General features: G+C 37.5%; 1 protein-coding gene across 2 annotated transcripts in view; it reads right to left on the reverse strand.

Annotated features, from left to right (window-relative positions):
* LOC127876604 (murinoglobulin-2-like) overlaps window positions 1–18914 on the reverse strand; it is a 73004-nt gene that overhangs the window by 49295 nt on the left and 4795 nt on the right. For both annotated transcript variants that reach the window (XM_052421933.1, XM_052421934.1), the window contains 10 exons: window positions 17064–17136; window positions 13036–13149; window positions 9508–9592; window positions 8896–9013; window positions 7067–7187; window positions 5548–5657; window positions 4514–4675; window positions 3434–3649; window positions 2826–3153; window positions 2091–2287 (listed from right to left, as the gene is read on the reverse strand). In XM_052421933.1, the coding sequence (XP_052277893.1) occupies window positions 2091–2287; window positions 2826–3153; window positions 3434–3649; window positions 4514–4675; window positions 5548–5657; window positions 7067–7187; window positions 8896–9013; window positions 9508–9592; window positions 13036–13149; window positions 17064–17136 (1524 nt within the window). The remainder of the gene's footprint in view (window positions 1–2090; window positions 2288–2825; window positions 3154–3433; window positions 3650–4513; window positions 4676–5547; window positions 5658–7066; window positions 7188–8895; window positions 9014–9507; window positions 9593–13035; window positions 13150–17063; window positions 17137–18914) is intronic.

Genomic DNA, 18914 nt, shown 5'->3' on the forward strand with positions numbered 1-18914 from the left:
ATAAGGTACATCAACTAGTGTTTGATCCAATTTGACCCAGATTCAACAAGATGTGTTTGTTAAATACTATGTCCCCCCCATATATTTGACCTTTGACCTTGAAGGATGATCTTGACCTTTAACCATTCAAAATGTGCAACTCCATGAGATACACATGCATGCCAAATATCAAATTGCTATCTTCAATATTGCAAAAGTTATGGCAAATGTTAAAATTTGACGCAAACCAACAGACAGGGCAAAAACAATATGTCCCCCAGTGTAGACAGGGGGCCATACAAATGGGCTAGATATTGTCAAGAAAACATTCTGTAAATGCCTTATCAAGATGAGTCAGAAATGTGACATCTAGAGTGGTAATATAGTCTTTCTAATGTTTGACCTGGTGACTTTGTTTTCTACCCTATTGGCCCAGATTCAAACCTTATCTAGATATCGTCAACATAAACATTCACACCAAGTTTCATCAAGACCGAGTCATAAACATGGCTTCTAGATTGGTAGCAGTTTAAAAAAAAAAGATTTGACCCAATGACATATTTTGGGCCACATATAACTTTAAAAACAAATTGACCTTAAGAGTTGTTATGAGCTAAACGGCATGTACTGATACCGTACATAAACTGATCACAATTGCTCACTTTAGGCTCTTTGTGCTCAGGTGAGCTAAAACAGTCATATAACATTTAAATTTTCATCCTGAATCAGGCTGCCCATTTTCTGTTTCAAGAAAGTCTCCTCTGACCATAATTATGAACTGTAGGAACAAAATGCTCTCCTGGATAAGCATGTGATCACTCTTCTGACTCAGCTGTTATGACATGTACATACATTAACCCTTTGCATGCTGGGAAATCTGTCGTCGACAAAAATGTCTTCTGCTGAATTTCTAAAATTAGCATTTTCTTTGATTTTTTTTCAAAGAATACTATCAGAATAGCAAACAGTTTGGATCCTGATGAGACGCCACGTTCTGTGGCGTCTCATCTGGATCCAAACTGTTTGCAAAGGCCTTTAAAATTCGGTTCCAGCGCTGAATGGGTTAAGGCTGATAAACTGCTATTTAACATTTGTGCTGTGTTCTGTGAAAACTGGGCTTAATGCATAAGACAAATAAGTCATCCCAGATTAACTTGTACATGTAGTCTGCACAGGCTTATCATGTGCAACACTTTTCACGTTCAGACAATTTTTGGTTAAAGGGTAGTCTCTTCTAAACAATAATCTAGTATAGGCAGAAAGTGTTGTCCCTGATAAGCCTGTGGGGGCTTCACACGCTAGTCTGGAACACCACTTTAAGCCCCGTTTTCCCATAGCGTGCTTTATTTGTAAAATGGCACATTTGTTTTGTCAAAAAGTTCATGACATCTGAGTTCAAGTTCAAGCAGAGGATATTTGTTTTGCAATTCAAAATAAAACTAGACTTAAGTCAGTAGGATACTTTTGCCCCTCTATTCCGCTTAAATTTGACTAAAAACTCCACTTATTTCCAAAGAAACTGAACACAAATATGGAGACACGCGAGTTCACGTGCTGGTTAATATGTATGTAAAGTTTAAGCCCACAAGCAGCAATGCCTCTTGATTTGAGCTTGACAAAGTTGTAAAAGGACATTTTTTGCTAAAAAACAGGCCATAACTCTGGTTATGTCAACAACATCCAAACCAAAATACAGAGGTGCTGATCAATATGTTTACTATGTTTCAGTTCTCTGGCAGCAATACTTTTTGAGTTATGTGAGAGACACACATCAGCTGGATAACAGGGCTAATCAAAGTAACCCCACCACACCCAACTTAAAGAGGGGGCATAAAAAAATCTTGTTTTTTCAATCGTTATTTTTTCTATCAATGACAAATCTATAGAAAAGTAAATGACAAAAAATGTGGAAGAAAAGAACAAATTCCTGTAAACTTTTATACTTAATGAGTTTATAAAATAGAAATAATAACTAATTAACGGTTGACCGTGTCAACAATTGGCATGGTAAATGTATTTTTTAACACCAAACACAAAAGGATTTTACCGATTTATGAAAATTAGGCCAATACAACCTCATGTGTCTTTGTTACAAAGTTCACACATTTCACCTTATTCCTATGACAGTGAAGAATGTCCAGATATATGGAGTCTGCCGCCACTTCCCCAGTGTCTGTTACCATGTAGACCAACACCCTGACCCGTGGGGTCATGACCTCTGAGAGGACCACCTTGATTGTGAACTCTCGCTGACTTGGTGGCTGCATCAGGCGCTTGATGCTGGAGTCATCTATCTTTGTACCTACTCCTGAATAGTAGTGTGATTTATTGAAATGTAATGGTATTAATTGGGACGCTTTTATAAGACGTATCTTTTCTCAAGATGATTTTTTTATTAGTTTAATTAAATTCTTGTTATCATATGTATAATTTTTATGAAATATTAAACTTTTCAATGATATCTGTTAGCTGAACAATTGACCTCTTTGCCTGATTTGTCAATAGTTCTGGCAAAGAAATTAAAGTTTATTGATAAGATTAGGCATCAATGTGCTATATTGTACCACCTAAATATGACCCTACCGTTTCAGCTCAATCTTTGATTTGAGCTGTGTCATGCGAAAATAGATCTTAGAACATATCCCAACAATGTAGCTACAGATATCCCTCTGCATATGTATATTCTTATAGGGGACCTGGTAGCTCCATTCCAGACTGTGCCGATGTGCAAGATGGTCTTGAGCTACGCTGGCTCATAAGTCCAAAGACCTTTTTGGCACAACATGTCTCATGTAGAATTATGAACTGCTCAATTACAATGCAAACAGTAACATGTACAAGCAAACCTTTAGATTCATCAAGCCCCAGGGACTCTATAGGGGCTACTTGGGCACGACCCTGAGCCTCAGCCTGAGTATCAACCCCACTGGTCCCAGGGGGTCCCATGCTTCCCCCCTCTGTCCCAGGGGGCCCAAAGGCTGCCCCTAAATGTGGCGGTCCAGCGACTGCAACGTTCTCCTCCAAATCAGAGTCCTCCTCCTCAGAGCTATCTTCATCCTCCACTGGTTTCTTTGGGGTCAATATAGTGCCTTGGGTTTTCATTGTGTATTTCCTGCTGAATCGAATGTTGTCTGTGATGTCTTCGATTTTGAGAGTGTTTCCTTTAGAAATCAGCTGAATGAAAAGAGTAATATATTCTTTTATAAACATTCTTTCTTACACCATGAAAAAAACTGAATACCTTTCAATGAACAAATTCAAAATTAACAATGACAAGATTATTAAAATATCAAAAGAAATCATGCAGATTGATTAATCTTGAGCTTTTCTTCTGTATTTATGTAATTGCCATGTAGTATAATATTTAATAATTGATCAAATCATTCATATAAATTACTCTTATCTTTAAATAACAGTCATAAACATGACAAGACGCTTATAAATTGCATAAAACCTGATAGTATGCAGCCACTATCTGTGCATCTGGCCCCTCAGAGAAGGCCATGTTAATGTTAACATTGTCCCCGCAATTACGACGCTCCCTGGGGGTCACGTAGAGGTCAATATAGGTCGAGGTTGGGGAATACCACTGTTTCACATGCCTCTTCGTCTTGGCAGGGTAGATGGTGTACAGTTTCTGGTCTGTGTTCTCTGAATCCAGTGTCTGGGCCTGGTTGTCATGGTGAAGGAAGCAAATGGCATTTACTCAATCAAGACACTTTATATCTGGGGTTGCAAGCAAAAATATCCTATCTGCTTAGCCCTGAACCTCTCAGATAGCACTTTGATGTGTGCGTAGTTCTTTAGAAAATCGTATTAAATTTAAGACTTTAACTACAAGATACAAATTTAAAAGCTGTTCTTCTACTGTTAGGTGCTAATGAACAGCAAACAGCTTTATTTCTGACCAGACTGAAAGCTACTGCTAGGCTTTCTGGTTTCATGCTGGTTGCATATGGGCAGTTTCATTTTGCTTCTTAGCTGGGAAATCATTATGGCCTAACAACAAGTTAAGTTCTCAAGCATGTGACACTTAACATAATAATCACTCAGAACTTGTAAACATTGGTATTACACTGTAGGACATAGAATAATTGTTGCTATAGATACAAGTCTTTGAAGGGCTTACCCAACAACATGGGAAAAGCTTACCCAACAACATGGGAAAAGCTTACCCAACAACATGGGAAAAGCAATTTCCTCATAATATGCATCTTTATAACCAATTACCCATATGACATTTAACAGTTTCAGTCCAGAATGAAATTCAATGGACAATTAACTCCATGCCATGGGAAAAACAACACAACTAAACATCATACTGATATAAATCAAACAAATACAAAAACAACAGTATGGGACCAAATTCTATAATTAGCTAACAAAATGTTATGGGAAAAGCGAGTCAAGCATTTTAAATATTGTCTTCACAAAAATACCAAAATTGTATAAATAAAAGCATGTACTGGATATTTCCATTGTACAGAATGACACGACACTTGAATTAAGTACACAGCTGATTCATGATACTCACATTTATTACAAAGTATGATGTTGCCGTGGTCAAATTGTGAAGTGTGAAATGGGCATGCCCAGTGCTGTCAGTAGTCAGGGTAACCCTAATGCCAAGTTGATCAATATTCAAGGAAATGTCTTCACTGACTGCGGGCAAGCCATCTGGTTTCCACACATACACCTACGCATGGAACAAAAAGCAGTTGAGTCTCATTCTGATAAAACGGGGCTTTATGCATGTAATAAAAGGTTCATCCCAGATTAGCATGTGCAGTCTGCACAGGCTAATTAGGGACAACACTTTTCCCTTTTATAGTATTTTTGTTTCAAGAAGGTCTCTTCTTAGCAAATTTCCAGTTTACTTGGAAAATGTTGTCATTGATTAGCCTGTGCAGACTGCGCAGACTTATCTGGAATGACTCAATCAGTTGAATGAACATGAGAACTTGCAGGAAATTGCTATCTTCATACACAAATTTTCTTTGTTTACAAAAACAGGTAAAATAAAATTGCCATGCCTAAGTTTTCCAATATGCATGTAAAGATATTCCAGCTTCTATTCACTTTTTTTTAAGGCTTTTCTGTAGCTTGTCTCTTGCAGGTTATTAAAGTAAAGGGTTGGTAATGTTGCTAGTAAATTTGTATGTTTATGATGGTTTATGTAATCTTTTGTCTGTCATCCTCTAACAAAATGAATCTACCGGTACCCAACCATGAGTAAACAACAAAAATGAGTGTTGCTCAAGAAAAATAGACGTTCAATGCATGTGTGTAAAGTTAAGTCGCAGATTAGTCTTATAGCAGTCTGTACTGGCTTATCAGGGACAACACTTTCTGCCTTAACTGGCTTTTTCTAAAAAGAGACTTTTTTTAAACGAAAAGTGCCATAAAAGCAGAAAGTGTTGTCTCCAATTTGCCAGTGCGTACTGCACTTGCTAGTCTGAGTGCACATTTTACGCACATGAATTAAACCCTATTTTCCCAGAGCAAGGCTAAAATCCAAAACAGAAGCCAACCAGAAGTGGAATCCCTTTTTCAAGGGAGGGCACATACCTTCCCAATATAAGGAAAGAAAGGTTTGAAATGTTTGTTGGCATGAATGTGCATCCTCACTCTCTCCTCCCATACGCCGACTCCATCAAATGTTTCCCGCACAACAATACCTGCAAATACAGAAAAACATGTCATGAAGCAACACTGATGGTTAAAGGTACCCAGTACCCAATGTTGACTGCACTCTAAAAACAGACCACCATTTTTTCTAACAGCCTTCAGTCTCTTTTAACAAGATGAGCTCTTATTCTTACCAATTGCAAAACTTATGTCAAAATTCAATATATAAAATGCTACACATGTTAAAAACAAAAACAAAAAAAATAAATTTTGTACAACACCTTTTAATTTAAACGAATCTACAAAATACATAACCCGGTTATTCGTGATATTGAAATCATGCACGTAATAACAACATACTTAATCCTGTAACACTTAGATACGTATTTTGACACACTTGTAATCCCGTAGAAAGTTAAATTTAATTAAAGACCTTTCTTACTAGATTCAAATCTGAAAGGCTTCATTTCTAACCCTTAAATACTGATGAGCAGCTAACAGCATAACACCTGAACAGACTGCAAGTTACTTGCAGGCTGTTCTGGTTTTATGCTGGTTGCACATAGCCATTTTCACTTTGCTTCAGAGTGGGAAAGGCTTAATACATAACACATCACTGGAGCCACCATGTCAAGCATGTTGTCTTGGCCATGTCTGTCATTAAATATTACAATGCTCATACTAGTGCTTATTGAAAACAGAGGACATCACAAAATCTCATAGAAATGACATAATTTCCATGAGTAATCAAAGTGCTTTATGATGTTGAAATATACTCTTTATGTATAGAAAATACCATGCGTATGTGACACTTCGTTGCAAGATGGATCACAATTTACATTAAAGATGAGATACAGGCCAAAAGATCCACACTTTGAGGAAACAGACTAGAAGTTTCTTCCAACCCAACATAACAAAAATCATGTTTTTAGTTCAAGCAGCAAGTCAAGCTTTAACAAATCTGTACTAATGCATGTGAACTATGAAACCTCTACTTTTTTCATTTTGTCCCTTCATACTAAACATTTAAATGTCAGCAGATGATGATCTGGAAAGACCCCTATCATGACATTTACTTGTCAAGGAATACTATATTCTTACCATGAACCCTCTGTAAGAAGAGATCCCAACATGACCCCATCAAGAATGACATATTAAACACGTATTACGCCCAGTTCTCCACACGAAAATATTTTCACTACGTTACATAAACTTACCATCATACTATGTGAAACTACCATTATGCAATATATACTATGCAAACACTTAACAATACGCAATTTAAACCCATCAAACTGCTATGTAAAAGTATCTCTATGCGGTATTAACTTTCCACTATGCTATGTAAACTTACCACTATGTTATGTAAACTTATCACTATGCTATGTAAACTTACAAATATGCTATGTAAACTTTCCACTATGATATGTAAACTTGCCAATATGCTATGTAAACTTACCGCTATTCCTCTCTGTGACATTTGCAACCAGTCTGATCTGGGGTTTGCACAGCAGCGAGTATTTACGCAGCGTAATGTTCAACAGACTGGTGTCAATATCAAACTTGTGGCATCCATCAATCTGAAATATTTTTGTGATAGAAAAATGTATAAATGGTATTAATATTATGGCTTAATATGTCTTACTCAATCATTTAGTTTGAAAAAATTGCAAATTTTGAACATATTTTTTATTATGTAATCACGAATTATTATAATTCTATTTCTTGAAATATGATTAAATGCATAAAATAATTACCAGTAATATTTTTAAAACACAAAAATACAATTGCAAAACTGAATTGCATCATCAATCAAAACATTATTTGTTATCATATAACAACAGCAACTCCCACAAAACAAAAAACCTAATGTAAGGAAATAGGGCACTTCGGGCACTGGACATTCTCAATAAACAAAATTGGAATTTGCATACCATAGCATTTCTTGTAATTATCTGTAGTGCATAATTTACAAATAATTTATTTGCTTTGTACTACTGGGTAACATATGTCAACTATGTTAACTCTGGGCCTTGCAGTTTTAGAGGACATTTTCTAAGACATTTTGATTTTTAAGTCTTCATAAACCATGTGCATCCAAGGATGTGGCCAGTTTCAACACAAGGGGCATAATTAGAACCTTCTTTGTAGAAGACCACTACAAAACTGGCATGAAATCTGTAATTGTGTGGCATTTTCAGAGATTGTGCAAGTCATGAGTCCTTTGCTGGTAAGCAGGAGAGGTATTATATGAATGCACTACTCTATTCATCTTTAACCCTTTGCACTCCGGGAAATTTGTTGTCTGCTAAAATGCCGTCTGCTGAATTTGTAAAATAAGCATTTTCTTCATTTTTTTTCAAAGAATACTATCAGAATAGCAAACAGTTTGGATCCAGATGAGACGCCACGTTCTGTGGCGTCTCATCTGGATCCAAACTGTTTGCAAAGGCCTTTAAAATTCGGTACCCGCACTGAAAGGGTTAAGTCATTATGTCCATAACATCGTCTTATCCACTCCATATATCTTATACCCTTTGAAAGATTTGTATGAAACTTGTCCAAGTTCTTAAGGGATTTGAGACAATGTGCAGAGGGCATGCGTCAGTTACCTGCTAAAGGTAAAGGTCATATTGGGAGGCAAAAGGTTAGAGTCCATATTTTCATGTCCACTCAACATCTTCAATGCCGATTGAAGAGTGCTCATGAAACTTGGCTACAATTTTATTGTGATTGATACGATGAGCAGAAGGCATGAGCTAGTCACACAAACTCAAGGTTACACTTTAAGGTCTATTATAGTTTAGGCTACATTTATTTATATGCTTTATATCTCTGCAAACAATTCAAGGATTTTCATGATATAGTAAATATCATTCAGTAGATGTCCACAAGTCATGAGTCGATCTCCCTAGCTCAAAATGACGGTCACCACTTCAAGGATATTAAAACTTGGCAGGGTCGTAGATGTCTCCTTGACTGCCATGTTTTACAATCATAGTCTTTATAACGCATGTGACACCTGGAGCTTGGCAAATATGGACATTTGAACGCAGATGCACTAAAACTGGAAAACTAAATTTTTTATCAAAATGAACACACAATCAAATAACTTGCTCTTTTTTCCTATACTTTTTCCTATACTCAAATAACATTCTCAACATATCATAGTAACCTGTAGTAGTAATTATAAAAACATCACACAATCATGTTTTTAAATACATTTTATTACACTTAACAATTACGGCATGATGATGAAAAAATTTAAACATGTAAAAATGATTTGACCTTTGACTGAATAGACACGCATGGTCTCTGCTGGTCGATACAAAACCAGTTGGGCTCTACATTGTGAAGGCAGACAGAAGCATTGAGGAATCCCTCAACTGGTTTGCCAAAAGTGAATCTGTAACAAAATATTATGCAGACAATTCATTTGCTTTTAGATAAAAATTAATTCCATAGTTTTCTGGTGATAAAGCTTGGACTGTTTTGAACTGTTGCTTCTAATCTCAATTGCGATACATAACTACCCGCACAAAAATAACAGTGATTGATCCATGGGTCCTGCTTAATACACTTAGTGTAAACAGTCTGCAGTCTTATGCAATGATGGGCTAGCTCCTGACTAGACTGCGCATTTACGCAGGCTGATCTGAAGCTATGCTGGTCACATATTGCATAAGACCGCTTTTCGCATGACACTGATCATATATAATGATCTTCAATGCAATTCAATGCAATTTTTGAATGCTTGTATAACATAAAATAATTTATTCTCAGAACACTGTTCTCTATATAATTGTGCTGTCCTTAAATTGTTTATGACAGAAAACTTTTAAGCATAATATACATAATTGCAAAACAAACCACTTTCAGTATACCATGTTTGCATCGTACCTTGCACACACTTTCACAGTGATGACCTTGGTGGCCACTGTGAGGCTGTCAGGAAGTGTGGCCTGAATCTGGAACCTGGGCAGCACTGGCAACACACAGATACAGTAGTTTAAACATATGAGCCACACAGGCTAATCAGGGACGACACTTTCGCTTTGAATAAACATTTGTTCAGAAAAGACAATATATAAACCCTCTAAATTACAAATTCCATTTACACAGAAAGTCTTATCCCGGATTAGCCTGTGCAGACACTTTACACACATGCATTAAGCCCCATTTTGCAAGAGGGAAACTCATATGTCTATCATCTCAATTGTGGCAAACTCCTTGGGCATATTGAGACTCTTACCTGGGAAGAACCAGTTCTTGGTGTGCTTTATTTCAGAAGATATTGAGTAAGCTCCCAGACTGGTGTTAAAAAGATCTCCTGATTGCTAAGATGGAACCATAATCATGACACTACTGCATCAACAGCACCAGTGCAATCATGTGTACATGTGAGTTGTGTTCTGAGAAAACTGGGCATAATGCATGTGCGTAAAGTGTCGTCCCAGATTAGCCGGTGCAGTCTGCACAGGCTAATCAGGGACGACACTTTCCGCATAACTTGGATTTTTGCTAAGAAGAGACTTCATTTAAACGAAAATGTCATAAAAGCAGACAGTGTCATCCCTGATTAGCCTGTGCGGAACTCATATACTCAATCAATGTCTATCAAAGTATTCCCATTCTTGTTATGTTTGTGATAGTCAAATTGAATACTGAAAAAATGCATTAAACAAACAAATGAAGAATCTGCCTTAAACACAATATAATATATGTGATACCTTGATGGCCAATAATAGAGTATAGGGGCTGCCTAGGACACATATGGCCCCATATTGAATTTATCTGGGAGTTAATGTTATCACATAGATGTGACTTGTTCTGCGACTGTGAGCATAATTTTTTTGACATGAGATTCCATCATTTGATCCACATTTGTAAATAGACTGTAAACAGAACTGGTCTCTAAGTGTGACCTGGACCAGACAGATTTAGCTATGGTATTTCTGTTGCGTGCGCCACCCCCTTAAGTCATATACTGACCATGGTCAATACATCTGGCAATAAATCAGGCGCCACGGTGAAGTCGTTGCTGAATTACCCATGGAAATTGTGCGAGGCCAATGTATCTGCGAGAAATCAGGTTGATCTGTCATCCGCTCATGAAATATTAATCTGACATGATTTTCACATTCAATGTCACAGTGACCTTGATCATTGACCTAAATTTAAATTGGGATTATCTACTGTTCAAGGTCAATGAATCTGCAAAGTATGAGGCCCTTCACTCAATCCTTTGATGTCATATCAAATGGAAACCACTTTAACACTTTATGACAAAGTAACCTTGACCTTTGAACTAATGACCAAAAATATCAATAGGGGTTATCTACTGTCCAAGGCCAATGCACAAGTGAAAGTATCAAGCCAATCGGTCAATTTGTTGGTGAGTCATTGATCGGAATCCATTTTCACACTTATTGTGACCGTGACCATTGATCTAGTGACCCCAATTTCAAAAAGGGTCATCTACTGTCCAAGGCATATTCACATGGGAAGTATCAAGCCAATCCATGAATAAGTTGACGAGTTATTGATCAAAAACAGTTTCATACTAAGTGTGACAGTGAACTTGACCTTTGACCTAGTGACCTCAATTTCTATAGGGGCCATCTACTGTCCAATGCCAATGCACATGGCAAGTATCAAACCAATTGGTGCCTACTTTCACAAGTTATTGATCAGAAACAATTTTCACTATTAGTGTGATAGTGACCTTGACCTTTCATCAGAAATAAACTGGTCTAACCACAGACCGACTGACTGAAAAGCAATTAATTAATTTTGTTGCGATTAAATATTTAACAAGAGATGTGTTTTTCGGAAACACAATGCCCCCTATTGCGCCACTTTGAAGCCATCTTTTCAACCTTTGACCTTGAAGGATGACCTTGACCTATCACCACTCAAAAATGTGCAGCTCCATGAGATACGCATGCATTTTAAATATCTAAATGCTATCTTCAATATTGCAAAATTTGACCTTTGACCTTGAAGGATGACCTTGACCTTTCACCACTCAAAATGTGCAGCTCCATGAGATACACATGCATGCCAAATATCAAGTTGCTATCTTCAATATTTAAAAAGTTATGGCCAATGTTAAAGTTTTTGGACAGACGGAATATTTGACATTTGACCTTGAAGAATGACCTTGATTTTCACCTTTCACCTCTCAAAATATTGAGCTCCTGGAGATACACATGCATGACAAATATCAAGTTGCTATCTTCAATATTTAAAAAGTTATGGCCAATGTTCAAGTTTTCGGACAGATGGAATATTTGACATTTGACCTTAAAGGATGACCTTGACCTTCACCTTTCACCACTCAAAATGTTCAGCTCCAGGAGATACACATGCATGCCAAATATCAAGTTGCTATCATCAATCGTGAAAAAGTTATGGCCAATGTTAAAGTTTTCGGACGGACGGACAGACGCCATATATAAGACATTTGACCTTGAAGTATGACCTTGACCTTCACCTTTCACCACTCAAAATGTTCAGCTCCAGGAGATACACATGCATGCCAAATATCAAGTTGCTATAATCAATAGTGAAAAAGTTATGGCCAATGTTAAAGGGACTGTCAACCACGACGATGAAGGAAAGAAAAGTTGTAAAATACTGTATTTTTTTTACAATTATTAGTTTATATTGATTAAAATATCACGACTGGTATATTAAATTAATTGAAAAAAGTTATTTAAGTTTTCATATTTTCAGTATATTTAGTAATACATTTAACTGGGTATGTCTACCAGGTAACTACCAGTTAACTATAAATAATGACAGTTGATTGATCCTCATCTACCGGTGGTAAACCCAGAAATGCACACTGTGCATGCGTAGTGAATTGTATATATTTTATATAAAAAATTATCAATCTTCTTGCGTAATTTATAGTGTGTAAATCGTTATGTCGCCTATTTTCGTGATGTACTTTCGATTTCACATCGCGAAATTTTATTACCGAATATACTGAAAATATAAACTTTCTTCAAGTAAAGTAATATACCAGTAATTGTAATTTAATCAATTTATACTAACAATTGTAAAAAATACCTGTATTTTATAACTTTTCTTTTTTCGTCATTCGTGGTTGACAGTCCCTTAAAAGTTTTCGGACGGACGGACAGACGCCATATATTAGACATTTGACCTTGAAGGATGACCTTGACCTTCACCTTTCCCCACTCAAAATGTGCAGCTCCATGAGATGCACATGCATGCCAAATATCAAGTTGCTATGTTAAATATTGAAAGAGTTCTGACAATTAAAGTGTTCGGACGGACGGATAGACTGACATACTGACAGACAGTTCAACTGCTATATGCCAACCTACCGAGGGCATAAAAATACTAACATTTGATGAGGTTAAAAGTATGCAGAGAAACTACAGTGAAGTCTATTACCATATTTCGTGATGGTGAAGTTCTGCTGAGTGGTCCTGCCATTGACCTCTGCCTCTATCCTCCAGTCACCCAGAACAGGCTCATCATACAGGCGATAGTCCAGACTTAACAGACCTGTAAACAGTCACCAAGAACAGGCTCCTCATACAGACAATAGTCCAGACTTAACAGACCTGTAAACAGTCACCAAGAACAGGCTCCTCATACAGGCGATAGTCCAGACCTAACATACCTGTAAACAGTCACCAAGAACAGGCTCATCATACAGACAATAGTCCAGACTTAACAGACCTGTAAACAGTCACCAAGAACAGGTTCATCATACAGGTGATAATCCAGACTTAACAGACCTGTAAACAGTCACCAAGAACAGGTTCACATACAGGGAATAATCCAGACTTAACAGACCTGTAAAAAGTCACCAACAACAGGCTCATCATACAGGCGATAGTCCAGACCTAACAGACCTGTAAACAGTCACCAAGAACAGGTTCATTATACAGACAATAGTCCAGACCTAACAGACCTGTAAACAGTCACCAAGAACAGGCTCCTCATACAGGCCATAGTCCAGACCTAACAGACCTGTAAACAGTCACCAAGAACAAGCTCATTATACAGTTGATAGTCCAGACTTAACAGACCTGTAAACAGTCACCAAGAACAGGTTCATCATACAGGTGATAATCCAGACTTAACAGACCTGTAAACAGTCACCAACAACAGGCTCATCATACAGGCGATAGTCCAGACCTAACAGACCTGTAAACAGTCACCAAGAACAGGTTCATTATACAGACAATAGTCCAGACCTAACAGACCTGTAAACAGTCACCAAGAACAGGCTCCTCATACAGGCCATAGTCCAGACCTAACAGACCTGTAAACAGTCACCAAGAACAAGCTCATTATACAGTTGATAGTCCAGACTTAACAGACCTGTAAACAGTCACCAAGAACAAGCTCATCATACAGGGGATAATCCAGACTTAACAGACCTGTAAACAGTCACCAAGAACAGGCTCCTCATACAGGCGATAATCCAGACCTAACATACCTGTAAACAGTCACCAAGAACAGGTTCATCATACAGACAATAGTCCAGACTTAACAGACCTGTAAACAGTCACCAAGAACAGGTTCATCATACAGGTGATAATCCAGACTTAACAAACCTGTAAACAGTCACCAAGAACAGGTTCACATACAGGGGATAATCCAGACTTAACAGACCTGTAAACAGTCACCAACAACAGGCTCATCATACAGGCGATAATCCAGACTTAACAGACCTGTTAACAGTAACCAACAACAGGCTCATCATACAGGCGATAGTCCAGACCTAACAGACCTGTAAACAGTCACCAAGAACAGGTTCATCATACAGACAATAGTCCAGACCTAACAGACCTGTAAACAGTCACCAAGAACAGGCTCCTCATACAGGCCATAGTCCAGACCTAACAGACCTGTAAACAGTCACCAAGAACAAGCTCATCATACAGTTGATAGTCCAGACTTAACAGACCTGTAAACAGTCACCAAGAACAAGCTCATCATACAGGGGATAATCCAGACTTAACAGACCTGTAAACAGTCACCAAAAACAGGCTCCTCATACAGGCCATAATCCAGACCTAACATACCTGTAAACAGTCACCAAGAACAGGTTCATCATACAGACAATAGTCCAGACTTAACAGACCTGTAAACAGTCACCCAGAACAGGCTCCTCATACAGGTGATAGTCCAGACTTAACAGACCTGTAAACAGTCACCAAGAACAAGCTCATCATACAGGTGATAGTCCAGACCTAACATACCTGTAAACAGTCACCAAGAACAGGTTCATCATACAGACAATAGTCCAGACTTAACAGACCTCAAAACAGTCACCCAGAACAGGCTCCTCATACAGGCAATAGTCCAGACTTAACAGATCTGTAAACAGTCACCAAGAACAAGCTCATCATACAGGGGATAGTCCAGACTTAACAGACCTGTAAACAGTCACCAAGAACAAGCTCATCATACAGGTGATAATCCAGACTTAACAGACCTGTAAACAGTCACCAAGAACAAGCTCATCATACAGGCCATAGTCCAGACTTAACAGACCTGTAAACAGTCACCAAGAACAGGCTCCTCATACTGGCAATAGTGCAGACCTAACAGACCTGTAAACAGTCACCAAGAACAGGTTCATCATACAGGTGATAATCCAGACTTAACAGACCTGTAAACAGTCATCAAGAACAGGCTCAGCATACAGACAATAGTCCAGACTTAACAGACCAGTAAACAGTAACCTAGAACAGGCTAATCATACAGACAATTATCCAGACTTAACAGACCAGTAAACAGTTACCTAGAACAGGCTCATCATACAGGCGATAGTCCAGACTTAACAGACCTGTAAAAAGTCAACAAGAACAGGCTCATCATACAGGCGATAGTCCAGACTTAACAGACCAGTAAAAAGTCAACAAGAACATGCTCATCATACAGACGATAATCCAGACTTAACAGACCAGTAAACAGTCACCAAGAACAGGCTCATCATACAGGTGATAATCCAAACTTAACAGATCTGTAAACAGTCACCAAGAACAGACTTCTCATACAAAATTGGTCCAGACTTAACAGACAAGTAAACAGTCACCAAGAACAGGCTCATCATATGGGTGATAATCCAAACTTAAAGGACCTGTAAACAGCCAACCAGAACAGGCTCATCATACATGTGATAGTCCAGCTTTAACAGACCTGTAAACAGTCACCAAGAACAGGTTCATCATACAGACAATAGTCCAGACTTAACAGACAAGTAAACAGTCACCAAGAACAGGCTTCTCATACAGGTCCAGACTTAACAGACCTGTAAACAGTCACCAAGAACAGGCTTCTCATACAGACAATAGTCCAGACTTAACAGACAAGTAAACAGTCACCAAGAACAGGTTCATCATACAGACAATAGTCCAGACTTAACAGACAAGTAAACAGTCACCAAGAACAGGCTTCTCATACAGGCAATAGTCCAGACTTAACAGACCTGTAAACAGTCACCAAGAACAGGCTTCTCATACAGACAATAGTCCAGACTTAACAGACAAGTAAACAGTCACCAAGAACAGGTTCATCATACAGACGATAGTCCAGACTTAACAGACAAGTAAACAGTCACCAAGAACAGGCTTCTCATACAGACAATAGTCCAGACTTAACAGACAAGTAAACAGTCACCAAGAACAGGTTCATCATACAGACGATAGTCCAGACTTAACAGACAAGTAAACAGTCACCAAGAACAGGTTCATCATACAGACGATAGTCCAGACTTAACAGACAAGTAAACAGTCACCAAGGACAGGTTCATCATACAGACAATAGTCCAGACTTAACAGACAAGTAAACAGTCACCAAGAACAGGTTCATCATACAGACAATAGTCCAGACTTAACAGACAAGTAAACAGTCACCAAGAACAGGCTCCTCATACAGACGATACATGTAGTTCAGACTTAGCAGACCTATAAAAGGAACAATTTTCAAGGCAGCTAAGATATGATAAAAACAAATGTTCTGAAAAGTATCGTAAAGATTGGGCAAACAATATGACTTCAAGACTGTTAACAAGGTATTATTAAAGTCATTTAAAACATGTTTAAATATTGTGAGAAATAATTAGAAAAAATGTTTGGAGCAAATGTGATCATGATTGAATGTGACTTCTAAAGTGTGCACAAGCTTGTCTTTATGTTGTCCTTAAGCAACTTAATTTGTTAACCCCAAATAACCTAGTTTGGAACTCAATTGAACTATCATTGTGACAAATATTCTGACCAAAAGGAAATGAATATACAATAAATTATAAACTGATTTACTCCATATATGTATCATGGTTATGGTATGCAGAAAATATACAAACTCAATTTACTTTTAATTGGTTGCAAGTCCATTATATATGATTTCTGCAACCACAACAAAACAACATATTTATGGATTGTTGATTGTATCATACAGACCTGTTTGTACAGGCAGGTCTGTCCATTGTTTCATGTACACTCCATTTGGGTCAACTACTATGACTCTTCCGACCTGAAAAAATGTGAAAGAATATAAGTTCATGTATTGTATGTTCATTGATTCTAAACTGTTAATCTAAAAACAAATTTTAAACAGTCCGGTACTAATTCTTTGTTGTTCAAAAGAACATGTAATATAATCATACATAGAAAATAAATCTTTAACCATAAAGTATTTATATATTTTTGCTCTCTAAGTTTCCTAGTTAATTTGTTTGACATAAACAACACATTAATGGATTGAGACGAGCTGGCGCAGAAGTGCAACCAGCATTTATTAATTGCAAAATGCAAAAGGAATCATTCAAATTAAAAATATAACAAGAAACCGTCGGAGATGGGTGATGCTTCCTAAAGGTTTTTTTGGTCACAATATTGCACTATATATTCAGATAAAAGGAAACGTCTTCAGGGGCATAACTTTGGACAAAATAATACAATAGATGGTTTAGCAACTTTAGAATTTCGAAGGGCCATAACTCTGTAAATAAATCATCTAACCAGAACCCACAAATAACATGCGCATCTCCTAAAGGTAGTCAAGCTTTCCATAAAGCTTCATTGAATTCCAGTCAGTAGTTGGGGAGAAATAGCCCGGACAAGAATTGCACTATATGTACAGTTTATAGAAAATTTCAAAGGGCCATAACTCTGTGAAAAATCATCTGACCAGAACCAGCTGATAATATGCACATCTCCTTTTAGTAGTGAAGCTTCCCATAGAGTTTCATTGAATTTCGGTCATTAGTTGCTGAGAAATAGCCCGGACAAGAATTGCACTATATGTACAGTTAATGGAAAATTTCAAAGGGTCATAACTCTGTGAAAAATCATCTGACTAGAACCCGCTGATAATATGCACATGTCCTCTTGGTAGTGATGCTTCCCATAAAGTTTCATTGAATTCTGGTCATTAGTTGCTGAGAAATAGCCCAGACAAGAATTGCACTATATGAACAGTTAATGGAAAATTTCAAAGGGTCATAACTCTGTGAAAAATCATCCGACCAGAACTGGCTGATAATATGCACATCTCCTCTTGGTAGTGAAGCTTCCCATAAAGTTTAATTGAATTCCGGTCATTAATTGCTGAGAAATAGTCCGGACAAAAATTGTGCACGTTCAGACGGACACACGCACGGACAGACGAAGCGGCGACTATATTCTCCCCCAACAAATTTTGGGGGATCATAAAAACTGAGCAAAATGTCCCATACATGAGTTGGATGACACAACAAAGTCTACAAACCTGTCATACTTAAAAGCAATTTAATCAAGCATGGGCAATGCACCTTTAACTCAATATGTTAAATATTTAGACAGTAGACTGACAGTCTGCTGAATGCTCATTTATAAAAAACAAAAATAACTTGTCAGTACATTTTTGTGTGTGGGGGTGAACAGTATTAGTATTGTGAATACAACCTGATATAACATATTAACATAAGAGGCAGCACTTCACAACCCAAGCCCTGTTGACATTCCATCAACAAATACTCCAATCTCTCTCATGCAATACCATCCAGGGCAAGAGAGAATGCATAACTACCAAATATTATGCAAGTGTATTTTTCTCATACTATGTATCCATTGAGTGGCTTGTTTTATGACGTATCCCACACGAAGAGAAGCCTAAAATCTGATGTGAAATAAGCCATAAGGAGTTCAGTCCTTCAGGAATTTGAAAAGAAACTGGTATAGGGAATAATTGAGATCGGATATGCCAACAACTCAAAATGCATTTTAAAGTACACAGTATTGTGTTCAAGAACATGGCAATATGCCATGCAC

Source organism: Dreissena polymorpha, chromosome 4 (assembly GCF_020536995.1).
Source record: "Dreissena polymorpha isolate Duluth1 chromosome 4, UMN_Dpol_1.0, whole genome shotgun sequence".
In the NCBI taxonomy this organism is placed as follows: Eukaryota; Metazoa; Mollusca; class Bivalvia; order Myida; family Dreissenidae; genus Dreissena; species Dreissena polymorpha.